The sequence below is a fragment of the Eleutherodactylus coqui genome, chromosome 2, assembly GCF_035609145.1.
Source record: "Eleutherodactylus coqui strain aEleCoq1 chromosome 2, aEleCoq1.hap1, whole genome shotgun sequence".
NCBI lineage: Eukaryota > Metazoa > Chordata > Amphibia > Anura > Eleutherodactylidae > Eleutherodactylus > Eleutherodactylus coqui.
In genome coordinates, this window is record NC_089838.1 from 114,561,984 (window position 1) to 114,575,584 (window position 13,601).

At 42.6% G+C, this 13,601-nt stretch overlaps 1 protein-coding gene across 1 annotated transcript; it reads left to right on the plus strand.

Annotated features, from left to right (window-relative positions):
* Positions 1-496: 496 nt before the first annotated feature.
* Positions 497-3,659, plus strand: EGR1 (early growth response 1). Its single transcript, XM_066591386.1, has 2 exons — positions 497-926; positions 1,333-3,659. The coding sequence occupies exons 1-2, from the start codon at positions 707-709 to the stop codon at positions 2,619-2,621; spliced, it is 1,509 nt and encodes a 502-aa protein (XP_066447483.1). The 5' UTR covers positions 497-706; the 3' UTR covers positions 2,622-3,659.
* Positions 3,660-13,601: the final 9,942 nt, after the last annotated feature.

The following is a 13,601-nucleotide window of genomic DNA, read 5'->3' on the forward strand; positions in this document are numbered from 1 at the left end:
ACCTCATCAGCAGTTTTTTTTTCCATGTGAACCAGAAGGGAGAGGGAAGCAGAGCCGGAAAGCCCTTAAAAGGCGCAGGAAGGAACCCCGCCGGAACCGCGCCTTACATGGTCTTCTCCTTACATGGACTCGCCGGCCGGGATTTCCGGAAGGTGGCGGGGGAGGCGGGGAAGAGGTGGTGCCCGTAGCCAGGTTCCGCTGTCCGGTAACCGGGAACCCCTAGGCCCGTTCCCCTTTAGCCTAACGGTTACCCTGAGCAGGGATCTCCCCGGGACGGGATTGCCTCCAGCTGTCAGCTTCTCCATATGGATACACGGAGTTCCATCCACAGTCTTCCCCCTTCCTAGTCAACGTCACGGGTCCTCCAGCTTCCCTCCAAATAAGGGCTTCCTGCACTCCATATATGGCCATGTACGTCACAAAGTGGGCGGGCACAGGCAGCTACGAACCCTTTATATAGAAGCGGATCCCGGGGAGCCGCGAGAGATTCCAGCAGGCAGGACTGGGGGAGCCGTGCGGGGGCAGCGACTGCAGAACCGGCGACATCCCCAGCAGCAGCCGGGAGCACAACAATACTCATTAATATCAGCCCCATTAGCATAACACACAGTATACCAAGTCCACAGCCCCAGAGCCGGGGAGACACAAGCTGTCCTCCCCCAGTGTGCATGCAGACGCAGCTTCTCTAGGGATCCCCGAGGACCTCATGGCAGCTGCCAAAGCAGAGATGCTCATCTCACCTCTGCAGATCTCTGACCCATTCGGTTCCTTCCCTCATTCTCCCACCATGGATAACTACCCTAAACTGGAAGAGATGATGCTGCTCAACTCAGGGGGATCCCAGTTCCTGGGCGCTACAGTCCCCGAGGGCAGCGGATTCAACTCCCCCGGGGAGGGGGCCGAGAATTTCGATCACCTAGCAGCAGGTAAGCAGCAGCATCGCATGGCACCTGTCAGATTAGTGCACAGCTGCAGAACTGTATATTGTGTGCATTGGTGTTTGCAGGTGCCTGATTTCTGTTGCAGTCTGTGCATGCATTACCGTTCTCTGTAATGGATGGGAGAGATCGATGCTTTTCTGCATGTGATGTTGGAGCAGATCAGTGAATGGGCTGTGCACGGAATACTAAGTACTGTAGCAGGGAATTCTATTTGCGTCAGATCATGCAGAGTCTTTGTGCACAGGCCTTCCAGGGAGATCGCTGCTCATGTCAGTGGAGATGCTCCTGTCAGCTATGAATGGAGTGGCAGGCTTGTGTATGCAGTATAATGTGAACAGGGCAGCTCCATGATTTGTCATATCTAATCCCTGCTCTTGTTTGTGTATTTCAGATGCCTTCTCTGAAATGTCTCTGAATGCTGCTGAGAAATCTATCGAGACTAGCTATGCCAACCAGACCACCAGGCTGCCATCTCTGACATATACTGGTCGTTTCTCCTTGGAGCCTGTTCCTAACAGTAGCAACACCTTATGGCCAGAGCCTCTGTTCAGCCTTGTCAGTGGACTGGTGGGGATGGCAAATCCACCCACCACTACAACACCTTCATCTTCACCATCCTCCTCGGCATCATCCTCTTCTTCTCAGAGTCCTCCTCTTAGCTGCTCAGTTCAGTCAAGTGACAGCAGCCCAATTTATTCTGCAGCACCAACATTTCCTAACTCAAGCACAGACATCTTCCCTGACCAGTCATCTCAGCCTTTTCAGAATGTTTCTACTTCTTCAATCCAATATCCACCCCCTGCATATCCAGTCACAAAGACCAGCTTCCAGGTGCCAATGATCCCAGACTACCTGTTTCCACAGCAACAGGGAGATGTCAGCCTGGTAACTCCAGAGCAGAAACCTTTCCAATCAATCGAAAGCAGACCCCACCAGCCTTCTCTCACACCCCTTTCTACCATCAAGGCCTTTGCTACACAGACTGTTTCACAAGATCTCAAGAGTATCAATAACAGTACTTATCAATCTCAGCTCATCAAACCAAGCAGGATGAGGAAGTACCCCAATCGTCCCAGTAAGACCCCTCCTCACGAGAGACCTTACGCTTGTCCAGTTGAGTCTTGTGATAGAAGGTTCTCCAGGTCTGATGAGCTAACAAGGCACATTCGAATTCACACTGGGCAAAAGCCCTTCCAGTGTCGTATTTGCATGAGGAATTTCAGCAGAAGTGATCATTTAACAACTCATATCCGCACACATACAGGGGAGAAGCCATTTGCCTGTGACATTTGTGGTAGGAAGTTTGCAAGAAGTGATGAGCGAAAGAGGCATACTAAAATTCACTTGAGGCAAAAGGACAAAAAGACTGATAAAGCAGCGCCAGTGTCTGTTGCTTCACCCATTTCTTCTTACTCCCCATCAGCTTCAACATCTTACCCATCTCCAGTGCCAACATCTTACTCATCCCCAGTGTCTTCTTCCTACCCATCACCAGTCCACAGTTCTTTCCCATCTCCTTCCACAGCAGTTACATACCCATCTGTTACTACAACCTTCCAAGTTCAAGGTATTACTAGCTTCCCATCTTCAATAGTCACCAATACCTTCAGTTCACCTGTGTCCTCAGCACTTTCTGATATGTCAGTAACATATTCTCCCAGGACAATTGAAATCTGTTGAGAATATGATAGGACATGTGCAAAAATGAATAGGCACAAACTGAAGACTTCCAAAGCTTGGTCTCGGAGTGGGAAGTTATTGATGACAAACTGTCTAGCAAAAAGAAAGGCCATTGTAAACCGATTAGCTTCAAATGCCTAAGAAACTGCCATTTTAATTTCCCATTGTTTTCAAAGACTTAATTTGCATGACTAATTGAAATAATTTCAACATGATCCTTTTAAAGATCAATTTTTATTTGCATAAAGGGACTTTTACTATATACATAATGTATATTGTATACGTGCAAAGTTTTTGTTTACGTTTTTATGCTTTTTTTTGTTTTCCTTTTTTGGTACTCTTGATGTGATCTTTTTTCCCCTTTGCATATTCATGTGGTATTATTTGAAATTAATAGGGACGCCGTTTGTAAATGGTATCTAGTGATAATGCTACCATGGCTTCAACTTATTTGAGGATCAGCACTTATGTATTCGAGCATGTGTAAAAGTAACGTTTTGTTTATACTTTTTACGTTCTTTTCTTTTGTTTTTGTAAATATCATCAGATGGTACTCTCACATATGTCAAAAAAAAAAAGTTTTATCTAGTTTCCAGTAACTTGGTGCCTTTTTGTGAAGCCTTGCTGATGTCTTGACACGTGCATTTGCGTGTATTGATGCACTGCATCGAGCCTTAAGGTGAAAGGGAATTCTTAAAAGAATGTATAAAAGACCTGAAAAGGTACAGAGAGGAAACTGAAGCACAGCTTCATTTATGTAGAATGTAAGCAAAAACTCAAAAGTCTATTTTTGTAATTCAAATGTAAATTTATAAATATATATTCAACAGATGGAATGTTGTAGTTACCTACTGAGTAGGCATGGATTTTGTATGTTATAAACATGCAGTTCATTATTTTGTGGTTTTTATTTTTACTTTATATTTGTGTTTGTTTAAACAAAGTGACTGTTTGGCTTAAAACACATTGAATGCGCTTTACTGCCAATGGGATATTTGGTGTACAACATATCCTCAGAAAAAATAAAATATCGAAAATATTTTATTTCCGTTTAGTCAATGTATTTTATTGTATCAAGTTTTTTTTCTTTCTTAAGGATCAGGGACTTTGATGCTTTCAGATAACCTTTTTGCACCCAAAAGATGGATGATGGCTTACAAGAATTAATATGAAGCTTGTATGTGCAAATTATGTGTGATAGTAACTAGCTTCATATACAGTGCAAATGGATGGACCAAATCCTAGGCCTTGTCTTGCAGTTGATCTAGAGATCAACTGCGATGCAAGTTTGTCTAGGTAGTTAATATAGTACCATTTTCTAGTAATCTGATATTTGTTACTGCACCACTTTATTGCATATATATTGACAAAGCAAGCACACATTTATAAAGCATGATCATACACCACTATTAGTAACCTGCATGCCCAATGACGAGCCCTAGGTAGGCTTGCTGTATTTTTTTTGTTATGCATTAAAAAGGATTATAGCTACAAGATTTTCTCTTTCTGAGAGCAATAACCGTACATTTTGCCTCTTAGGCCGTTCTCACACAGGCGATGGTAAAAACGCTGCGTTTATCAACGCTGTGTTTTTTACTAGGGCAGAGCTGCTTTGTACAGCGGTCAGTGTGAGTGTTTGCCTGAGTTGTTACTGAGCTTTTGGCGCAGTAACAACGCAGGCAAAGCAAGCTAATGACCTCACCATCTCCATTTTTCCTCGCGGTGGCATTGAATGCTGCAGTAAAATGCTGCACACAACATTCTTCCGTGTTTTTAAGAAGGGCTGAAACCGCTCTCCATTCATTTCAGAATAGAACACAGTGCTCAAAAAATGCAGCGTTAGAAACATTGCGTCCAAATGTTCATCTGAGAAGACCCATTGAAGTCAATGGAGGTATTTTACAGCGTTTAGCGCAGGATTTGAGACGCTGCACTAAACGCTGTAAAAACTGCCTTAGGCTATGTCCATATGGGATGGATTTGATGTGGAATGTTTGCAGCAGAACATCTGCATGAAAAACAAGTCCATTTCGTGCGGAATTCCCCCTCTTCATTACAAGAGGTTAGAATTGGTACCAAAAATCCGGTGCTTTATTTGACATTCTTAGTGACTAGTGATGAGCGAGCATACTCGCTAAGGGCAATTGCTCAAGCAAGCATTGTCCTTAGTGAGTACCTGCCCGCTCGAGCAAAAAGGTTCGGCCGGCGGCGGGCAGGGAGCTGCGGGCGAGAGCGGGGAGGAACAGAGGGGAGATCTCCCCCCCCTCCCTCCCCACTCGAGCAATTGCCCTTAGCGAGTATACTCGCTCATCACTATTAGTGACCTTGCACTATAGCACTTTCAATCTAGTATATAATGCTGTAAACTGTGTCCTTGGGAAGTTGCAGTGTGCACACAACGCGACTCTTCAGGTTGCTCTGTGCGCATGCAGGCTTTCCTATAGAGATGAATGGGGAGTACATACAGAGCAGGCTGAAAAGAGTCACGTTGTGCGCACGTGGAAACATGGCGCAGGAAGGGGGGCACTCGTTGAGTAAGATACACAGCTCCCTGGATTCCCCATTCCCTTTCCTTCGAGCCACATAACATAGTTTATGGGTCTAAAAGGTCATGGCACATTCCCTTTTAATCAGCTATGCAGCGGAAGACCCAATGGTAAGGAACATTTGTCTTCAGTTGAACAGCACTACTGCTGACAGGAGATGGCTGTTCTTCATTTTCTACATCCTTGAACCGTATTATGGTGCACATCTGTAAATAGAAGTTCTGAATAAATGCTGCTACCTTTATTTATCCATAATAACTTTATTGGCTCTGCTATCTTATACTGTATTCAACTTCTCAACGGGGAGCAGGCTGCGAGAAGATCTAATGCACTGTTTCTTGCATTGGGTGTGTATCTCAGTATTGCACCTGATGCACAGTTTAATAGATCTCCGTGGTCAGGCTGTGAGGAAAAGCTGAATGCAGCTCCTAAGTCTAGATATGCAAGCTTTAATTGTGATTTGCCCTGTGAGACTTGGGCACAACGTGCATTGGACAGCATGCAGACATCAGTCCATGTGCTGTTCGAGATACATGGACACAGCAAATTCACATGCACTGACACATTCTATTTCTTGTCCATGAAATGGACAGGAATAGCAAATGCCATGGTTCATGAAAAAACATCACAGTATATAGCCTCATAGGCTAAATTGGATCCGTGTGCGGTCTGTGGAATTACATGGACTACATACGTCCACAAAATATGCTAGCGTGCACCTAATCTAAAAGAAACGGATCGCTGCAGCATGGCTAGCCACATATAGAATAAGAGCTGAGGGACTATAGTTATTATGGATATACAAGGCAGCAGCATGTCGTCAAAGCCCTCTTTCACACAGGCTAGAAAATCATCGCTACAAAACGCATGTATGTGAACCTCCAATAGGTTCTTACACTAACAATGAGGGGAATTTACTAGAAGTGGCATTTCAAACTGTGATCTTAAAGTGGTAGTCCCATGTCAGGAATCCCGTTCCAAACGTCACAATAAAGCACTTGCCCATTAAATGCATATATCGATAATTTCCTCATTCTCCCGATATTTTTTTATTCATTCAAGTAGTTTACTGCTTGTTGCCAGGTGAAACTGCCACCTCCGCTAGTGAGCAGAGGTGGCCAGTATTTGCACCTCTGTAATCTTTATTTGGATGTCCAGGATCTCATGAGCACATGAACACTAGCTTGGCCACCTCTGCACTTTTTTTTTTCAATAGAAGGTCCTCTAGGTAGCCCAAACAAGTTCTCAATATGTGTGCTGTCCAGAAGCCCTTCTACTGTAGGAAATTGCAGAGTACAGTGGTGGCTGGGAGCTAGTGCGCATGTGCTCATGAGATGGACCCAGATGGAGTTACAAGTGCACATGCCCCAGTTGCCTATGTTCCATAGTGAAGAAGGCTGGTTCCACTGGCAACAAGCAGTAGATAATTGAAGGAACCATAAAGAATAGCGTGAGAATGTGGCATTTACAATATACAGTATGTACCTAGTGGGTAGGTGCTTCATTTTGAATGGGATAGCCTCCTTAAAACAATATCTGCAGAAGCAAGATGCGCCTTATGTTTTAGGGGCCTTTCACACGGGATAAAATAGGCTGCACAGCACACCGCAAGCCGCAGTAAATTCTGCACCAAAATCCACAGGCTACCTGTGGATTTTGATGCGGAATTGAAAATTGCTTGAAACCTGCCTGCGATTCCTCATCAAAATCCGCAGCTAGACCTGTGCAATTTAGCAGCTGTAGATTTGGCTGTGTCCTGCGGCATAATTCCGGCCTGTGTGAGAGGTCCCTTAAGTCATACATTGGGCACATCTTGGACTGTCTGAAAAGAAAGCTATACCTGCTATGAGCTGAAGCAGATTTCTAGTGTGATTTACACCACTTTCTGCTGTAAATTATACCTAAACCTGCCTGGCTGGTTCTGTCATGCCCACGTTTTTAGAAACTGGTGTGAATAGGCGTAAACTTAAAGTTGGAATCTTTTTTTTTGCACAAACCGTTTTGCACCTTACATACCAGTTAAAGCTTGATAAATCCGCCTTCCCCAATTTTTTCAGGAGAAACTCCAACACTAGCAAGAAATGGCTGCTGCCAGACCCTTACTGTAAATTATGGAACATACTACTTTTCCAGTATTTTCCATGCACTGGATGATTGCGCTCATTGCCTGTAGAAATAGGGAGTGTGCTGTTGCCACGGCATTATATCCCCCCCCCCCCCCACTCTCCCCAACACACGCACACTTTTTTTCACCAGTGCAATTAATTTCTTTTTTCTCCAATACATTTTTATTGAAATACAACATACAGCGTACATATAATTTTATAGCGAGCATCAAGTCAGACAGAGACGAACCTATTTTTTTGTTTTAGCTAAATGCCTGCAATAATCATTTCTAAACCAGGATGTACCTGCAGACACACAGTATATTGTTACTATACATTAGAATTATATAAATCTTTGAGTTTACAGAATTTATGGTGCCACATTAAGTTAACTTAAAGTAGCCTTGTTGGTGAAACTACAACTCCTGACCTCCACAACAGCTGATAAGCAACAGGTTGGGGCCATTGGACTAGAATAACTTTCTAAACCACCATAATCTCCAACATACGTATTAGGCTGCTTTCACACGGGCTACAAAATTGCACGGTTTTATAGCGATGCGACAGCACTACAAATCACATGTATCTGAATCCCATGCTTTCCAATGGATTCCTTCACATTAGTGATGTTTTGTCTGATGCTATGTTGCTAGAAAAAAAAATCACGGCATGCTCTTTTTACGATTTTTTGTAGCCCATATTTCCCCGATGGAGCCTCCCTGTTTATTGCATCGCATTGTACGAACTTGCGATTTTTGCGCAATGCGATTTTGACATTAAAAAGTCCTATTAACTTAGGTGATTTCATTGCGCGAGAAAATCATAGGTAGCAGCGACGCGATGCAGGATTTTTTCACTGACGCTACAAAATCACATGTACAAAGCTGCGATATCGCTGTCGCCTGTGTGTAAGGGGCCTTATAACCACCTTTTATCATTGTTTGGTTGTAAAGCGTATTTCCACCTAAAATGTGTATACAACCAGCAGCACTAAAAACAGATTTAGGAGCAATAAAAAAACTTAGTCACATTTTGCAAACAGTTGCCACCTTGGGCAAATTCACATGGCTCTATTGACACTTCACCTTTTAACTCTTTAGATCTCATGTCCATGGGTGGGTCTTCATCACGTATTGCACACGCGATGTACGGCCGCATGACACATGGTGATTGTAGACAATGCAAGTAAATGGACTTTCATTGATTCATTCACATGAGCGTGTAGTTACGCGTGGGAAATAGATCGCAGCATGCTCCATTTCTCGGCAAACCATGCAGCATGAGCCCTGTTCTTTTCTACCAATGCTGTCCATACACGATATATTACGTATGGGCAACGATTCATACGCAACCCTGCTATGAAACAGAGCAGGTAATTCATTTTAAAAAAGGCAGTTACTCTGCGCATGACTACTGTATGTGCATGTGATACGCGGTCATGCGCAGTACACTCGCTGCCCATACACGGTCTCTGCCGGCAGAGACGGTATCACACAGACGGGTAGTGGTTTACCCATGCGCCCGGGGACATGAGTCCTTAGTCTGTAACCTGAACTAGATTCCCCTCGGTAGCTAAGAAACTAATGGGCAGGTCACTTCAATTCTACATAATCTGCCACTACTCGTACCCTAATGCTGTATATTGTGCAGTTGAATTCAGGATAGAACTGCTATTTAGGTAATTCATGCCATTAATGAATCACACACAGTTTATTTCAAATTATCAAATGGTTTCATGGTTCCCAGTAAACTAATAGCAATGTCATTATACATTAAAATCCTAATTAGATATAATTTTAAAAATAGTAATGTCAGACAAATTACTTCCATGTTCTGACTCACCTGTGCTCAAGCAAAGATGACCTTAAGTCCTATCTAGCATGGTAAATTATATGTGTCTACAGTATGTTACTGGGGGGGACATAATTCAAGTTATTTCTTACATAACAAGACATCAATCTGTTTTGATAAAATCCTGTAAGCACTATAGGGCAGTGGATTACTGAAGAGTGGCATAGTTCTGTAATAACAACTTGTTTTGGTTAATATTTTCCACTTAGAATAAAAAGTTACCTTTATATGCTTATTTTTTAGGTTTGTATCCGATTTTCATATTATAAAAGGAAGACGTAGGACAAGAATGGATTGTTCCACCAAAAGGATTTCCTATAAAAGTCAGATTTTCCTGCGTCGCATGATCTACACCGTGTGACAGCGCTGGTTTGCGGGAGCGGGTGAGTTTACACGCATATAATGTTGCTATCCAATAGGTGGCTCTGCATATCCTTCCATGTGCAGGTTGAAGGAGAGATAAGACATCATAAAACTGTCCTGAGCTCAGTGGACTGATTTACGATTTATGTCTCTACTCAGTTTGTCTGTTGTTTTAAGTTTTGAGTTCAAAACAGTCTGAAATTTACATGTGTGAACATTTATTTAGATCAAGAGGAATGTGTTCTCCTCCCCTCTGCATCTGTATGTTATAATTATGTGCCATCCAAACTAGTTTCATTCATTAGCCTGACGAAGGGGGTGAGATATCCACAAAAGCTCGCTGTAACATCATGTATGTTTGTTGGTCATTAAAAGGTATCATATCTACAAGATTACTTGGTTTGTCTCACTGAGAACAGTCAGACAGTGAGTATACAAAAACACATCACCCGGCTCCGTCACGTCCTCTAACAGCAGCATAACGTAGTTTATCGGGCTATGGGAATGGCTGCACACATAGAGGACATCTGTGTGCGCTCCGTTTTCACTGACTATTGCTAAGCAATGCTGGAAAAAAAAATTGGGCCACCTTCCGTTAATTTTTTTGCATGTGAGACAAAAAACAGATAACATACAGTAGTAAAAAATGGACTCACACAACGCACATGGATGCAACATGGACATACGCACAGATTAAATTTGGTCCTTTTTCATAGGCTAAAGTGGGATGCCCTCGGCTGAATAAGCCCTTACAGTTAGGCTATTAACAAATCAATGCAGCTGTTATCTATCAGCCAGTGAACACCAATTTCTGTACTTGCTTCGAAGTGCTCAGTGTTTCTCTTCAACATGCCAGTGACTCATCTAAAATAAAAAAACAGAGTTATGTTAACTGACAGCTTTTAAAGATTATGTATTTTTAAGCATTTTAGACATCTGTTATTTTCATTAGTGATGAGTAATTTGTGTTATTTCTCAAAAAGAGTAGTGAATCCAAAGTGTAGTTTTCCAGTAAAAGCAAGGAGAGAATTAAAGTAATGTTTTATGTTTAAAGGCAAACTAAACCTATTAGGACTTTGCCTGCACCAGGCTCAACTGGCAGCATTGCCCTCTGGCACTGCTTTCAACTAGACCTGTATCCTCAGGAGACAGATACAGGTGAACATTTTGGTGTACCCACCACCTTGCACCTTGTAGATTTTTTTTTTGGTCTGGCCAGCAAAGAACAATAATTCTTATTGCCAGACACTGCATGCAGCTTCTACAGCCAGACTCATCTCTTGTCATCTGGTCTTTAAGTGCAGTGCATGCATCAGAGATGGCGGAAGAGTCCGGCTGTGCAAATGGCATGCTGTGCCTGGCAGCAGAGAGAAAGAAAGATTCTTCTCTGCTGGCTGGAGTTTCAGGGTCAGGTGGTACTATTACTTTTTCGGGACACAGAATGGCACTTACTTTTTGATGGTACACAGGGGCACTATTAATTTATAGTGAACAGAGTGACATTATTTAATAGGGGCACAGAGGCGGCACTATTATTTTATGGTAGCACTAGTACTTTATGGGGACACGTGACATGACATTCTGAGGGGCACAAAGGGGAATTATTGCTGTGCAGGGTAACAAAAGAAGCTACTATTACTGTGAAGCACAAGGGAGGCATTATTTCTTGTGGTGGGCACTATAAGGGGAATATTACTGTGTAGGCGGCACTATTACTTTGTGGGGCAGAAAACTGAGCACTGAGAGGGATATTGGGTATGCTGACAGGGAAAGTGAAGAGAAGAGTCAAATCTGAAAGGACTCTTTATAGAGGAAAAATGAAACAGATGTCATCAATCAGAAGAAACATCATCTGTGATCACTATCACTATGTAGGGTGACTGCATCAGGGATCATTGAGACGGGCATATGCAATTTTGGTTTGTGCAATACGCAGTATTTTTACATATATATATATATACTTGGTGCATATGCCGTTTTTTGCGCACGTATTCATTGTGTTTTTCACGCACACATAAATTTAAGAAAAAAAAGCAAGAAGGACCAATTGATGTCACTGTTTTTACACTGTCTCCTGGCTTCACGCATAAAAAAAACACGCTCCTATAGACCTGAATTATCGATTTTGTCAATAGGTGCATAATAAATATGGTTCTGAAACGCGTAGTTGTCCCCCGTAAGTGATATGCCTCGTGTTTTTGCTTTTTTTTCTAGAAAGTAAATGTGGCAGTATTCACGGGTGTAGAAGTCACGAAGTTTCTTTTATTCTCCCATGAAAAAAAAAAAAAAATTATTTACAGGCTACGTTTCGGTCCTCAATCGACAAAGGTCCAATTGAGGAGCGAAACGTAGCCTGTAAATAAATTTTTTTTGTCATGGGAGAATAAAAGAAACTTTGTGACTTCTATACCCGTGAATGCTGCCACATTTACTTTCTACATTTGACTGTGGATTAGGTTGGATCCGGGTGGCTGGTGCATTATCGAGGGTCCCACCACAGGAGTAGTTGTTCTATTGTGCTGCTGGGAATATCTGTATTTTGCTTCTACAGCTGTCTGAATAAAGTTTGAGTTTTTTTACCTGATCAATATATGTAGGGTGAATGCAGACTGCCGGGTTGGATCCCATTGCGAGAATTCTAGCAGTGGGATGCAACCCGTGGCCTTGCAGTGACCCGGCACATCAGTGGTGACGTTCCTGTGCGGGCCTCTGCGAGGCTTGCACAGAAATAGGACATGCCGTGATTTGTTTACCGCACAAGTTTTCACGCGGTTAAATTGCAGCCGTCTGCATAGAATTGCGTGCACTCATGCAATCCTATGGCAGCGTGCATGGGCGGAAATTCTGCGGGAAATCTCGCAGCGGAATTTCTGCCCGTCTGCATTCACCCTTAGAGTGTAAATCTGGATAATGTTGAACAACAAGTTCTGAGTCCTTCGCTGCACGCCATCAGATCTGGGCCTTTATCATTGGTGTGTGTTCATTGTTATAAAAATCTGAAAGTACACATAAGGCTGCATGAGTGAGTCACCAGCAGTGATTTGTGTATGTACAGATGGGAAGTGCATTTGATTGCATGGAGAGTGGCGGGTGCTGTTGGATGAAGGAATCAGATTCTGAAGAATAATGTAGAAGGGGGGAATAAACAGTTAGATTAGGGAAGGACTGATTATTGGGGAGGTACAGTAGTCTAGACAAGAGGGAAGCAGGGAAATAAGAGTTTTTAGTGTTTCCACATTAAGGAAAGGGCAGATTGTGGAGATATTTGTTAAGTGCAGGTGACATAAGTGTGCAAGTGACTTCATATAGGGAGTGAAAGAAAGAAAGATCAGAATCAATCATAACCTTAAGTGGGTGGCATGCTGCCTAGGATTTATACTAGTAGCACACACACCAAAATGGAAAGATCAAGTTTAGGTAGGTTACTAGAATTTTGGAAAGATTCTGTTTCAGACAGAGAGGCAGCTGACAGTCACTGGTGTTTTGTAGTAGCGCAGGGATGAATTCACAGGATGAGGTGTACAGTCAGGTGTCATCAATGCAGAGAGGGCACTGAAAGCAAAATCTGACGATACTTTATCCAGCATTGGTGATGCAGAAAGAAAAGAGGACAGAACCTATGATCATACCCTGGGGAACTCAAACAGCAAGGGGAAAAGAAGAAGTAACAAGAAAATGATACGAGCGTTTAGAGAGGTAAGAAAAAAACAAGAATAACAAGGGAGCAGGACTTTTAAGGCCAATAGATTGGAGTAATCAGAATAGAAGTTAGTGGTCTGAGATCAAAATGCTCTCTACAGCCCAAGAAAAATGCCATGAAGAGTACAAATTAAGGTTTGTTTATGGGGGTGTTTCATGTGGCCTTTTCAAACCTGAAATGATGTCTGACAATAACCGTATTAGAAAGAGAACACCAAAATCCATACGGTAATATAGTAACCTAGTCATAAAGTTGGTAAGACTGAAATAAGGACAACAGAACCAGGGTATTAAATACCAAATCGGGTTTCGCTGCTAATAGAATCTGAGTGACTGAAAAAATGGATTAAAATTGCATATCGTGAACCAAAAAAAATTAAAGGTTTAAATGTCCCCTCCACATTGCTTTAATTACT

What these genes read in the sequence shown, in the direction of transcription:
- EGR1 (XM_066591386.1), top strand. Translation starts at nt 707, where the DNA reads ATGGCAGCTGCCAAAGCAGAGATGCTCATCTCACCTCTGCAGATCTCT. An exon ending in TTTCGATCACCTAGCAGCAG is followed by an intron (nt 927 to 1,332) that starts GTAAGCAGCAGC and finishes TGTGTATTTCAG; the next exon opens with ATGCCTTCTCTGAAATGTCT.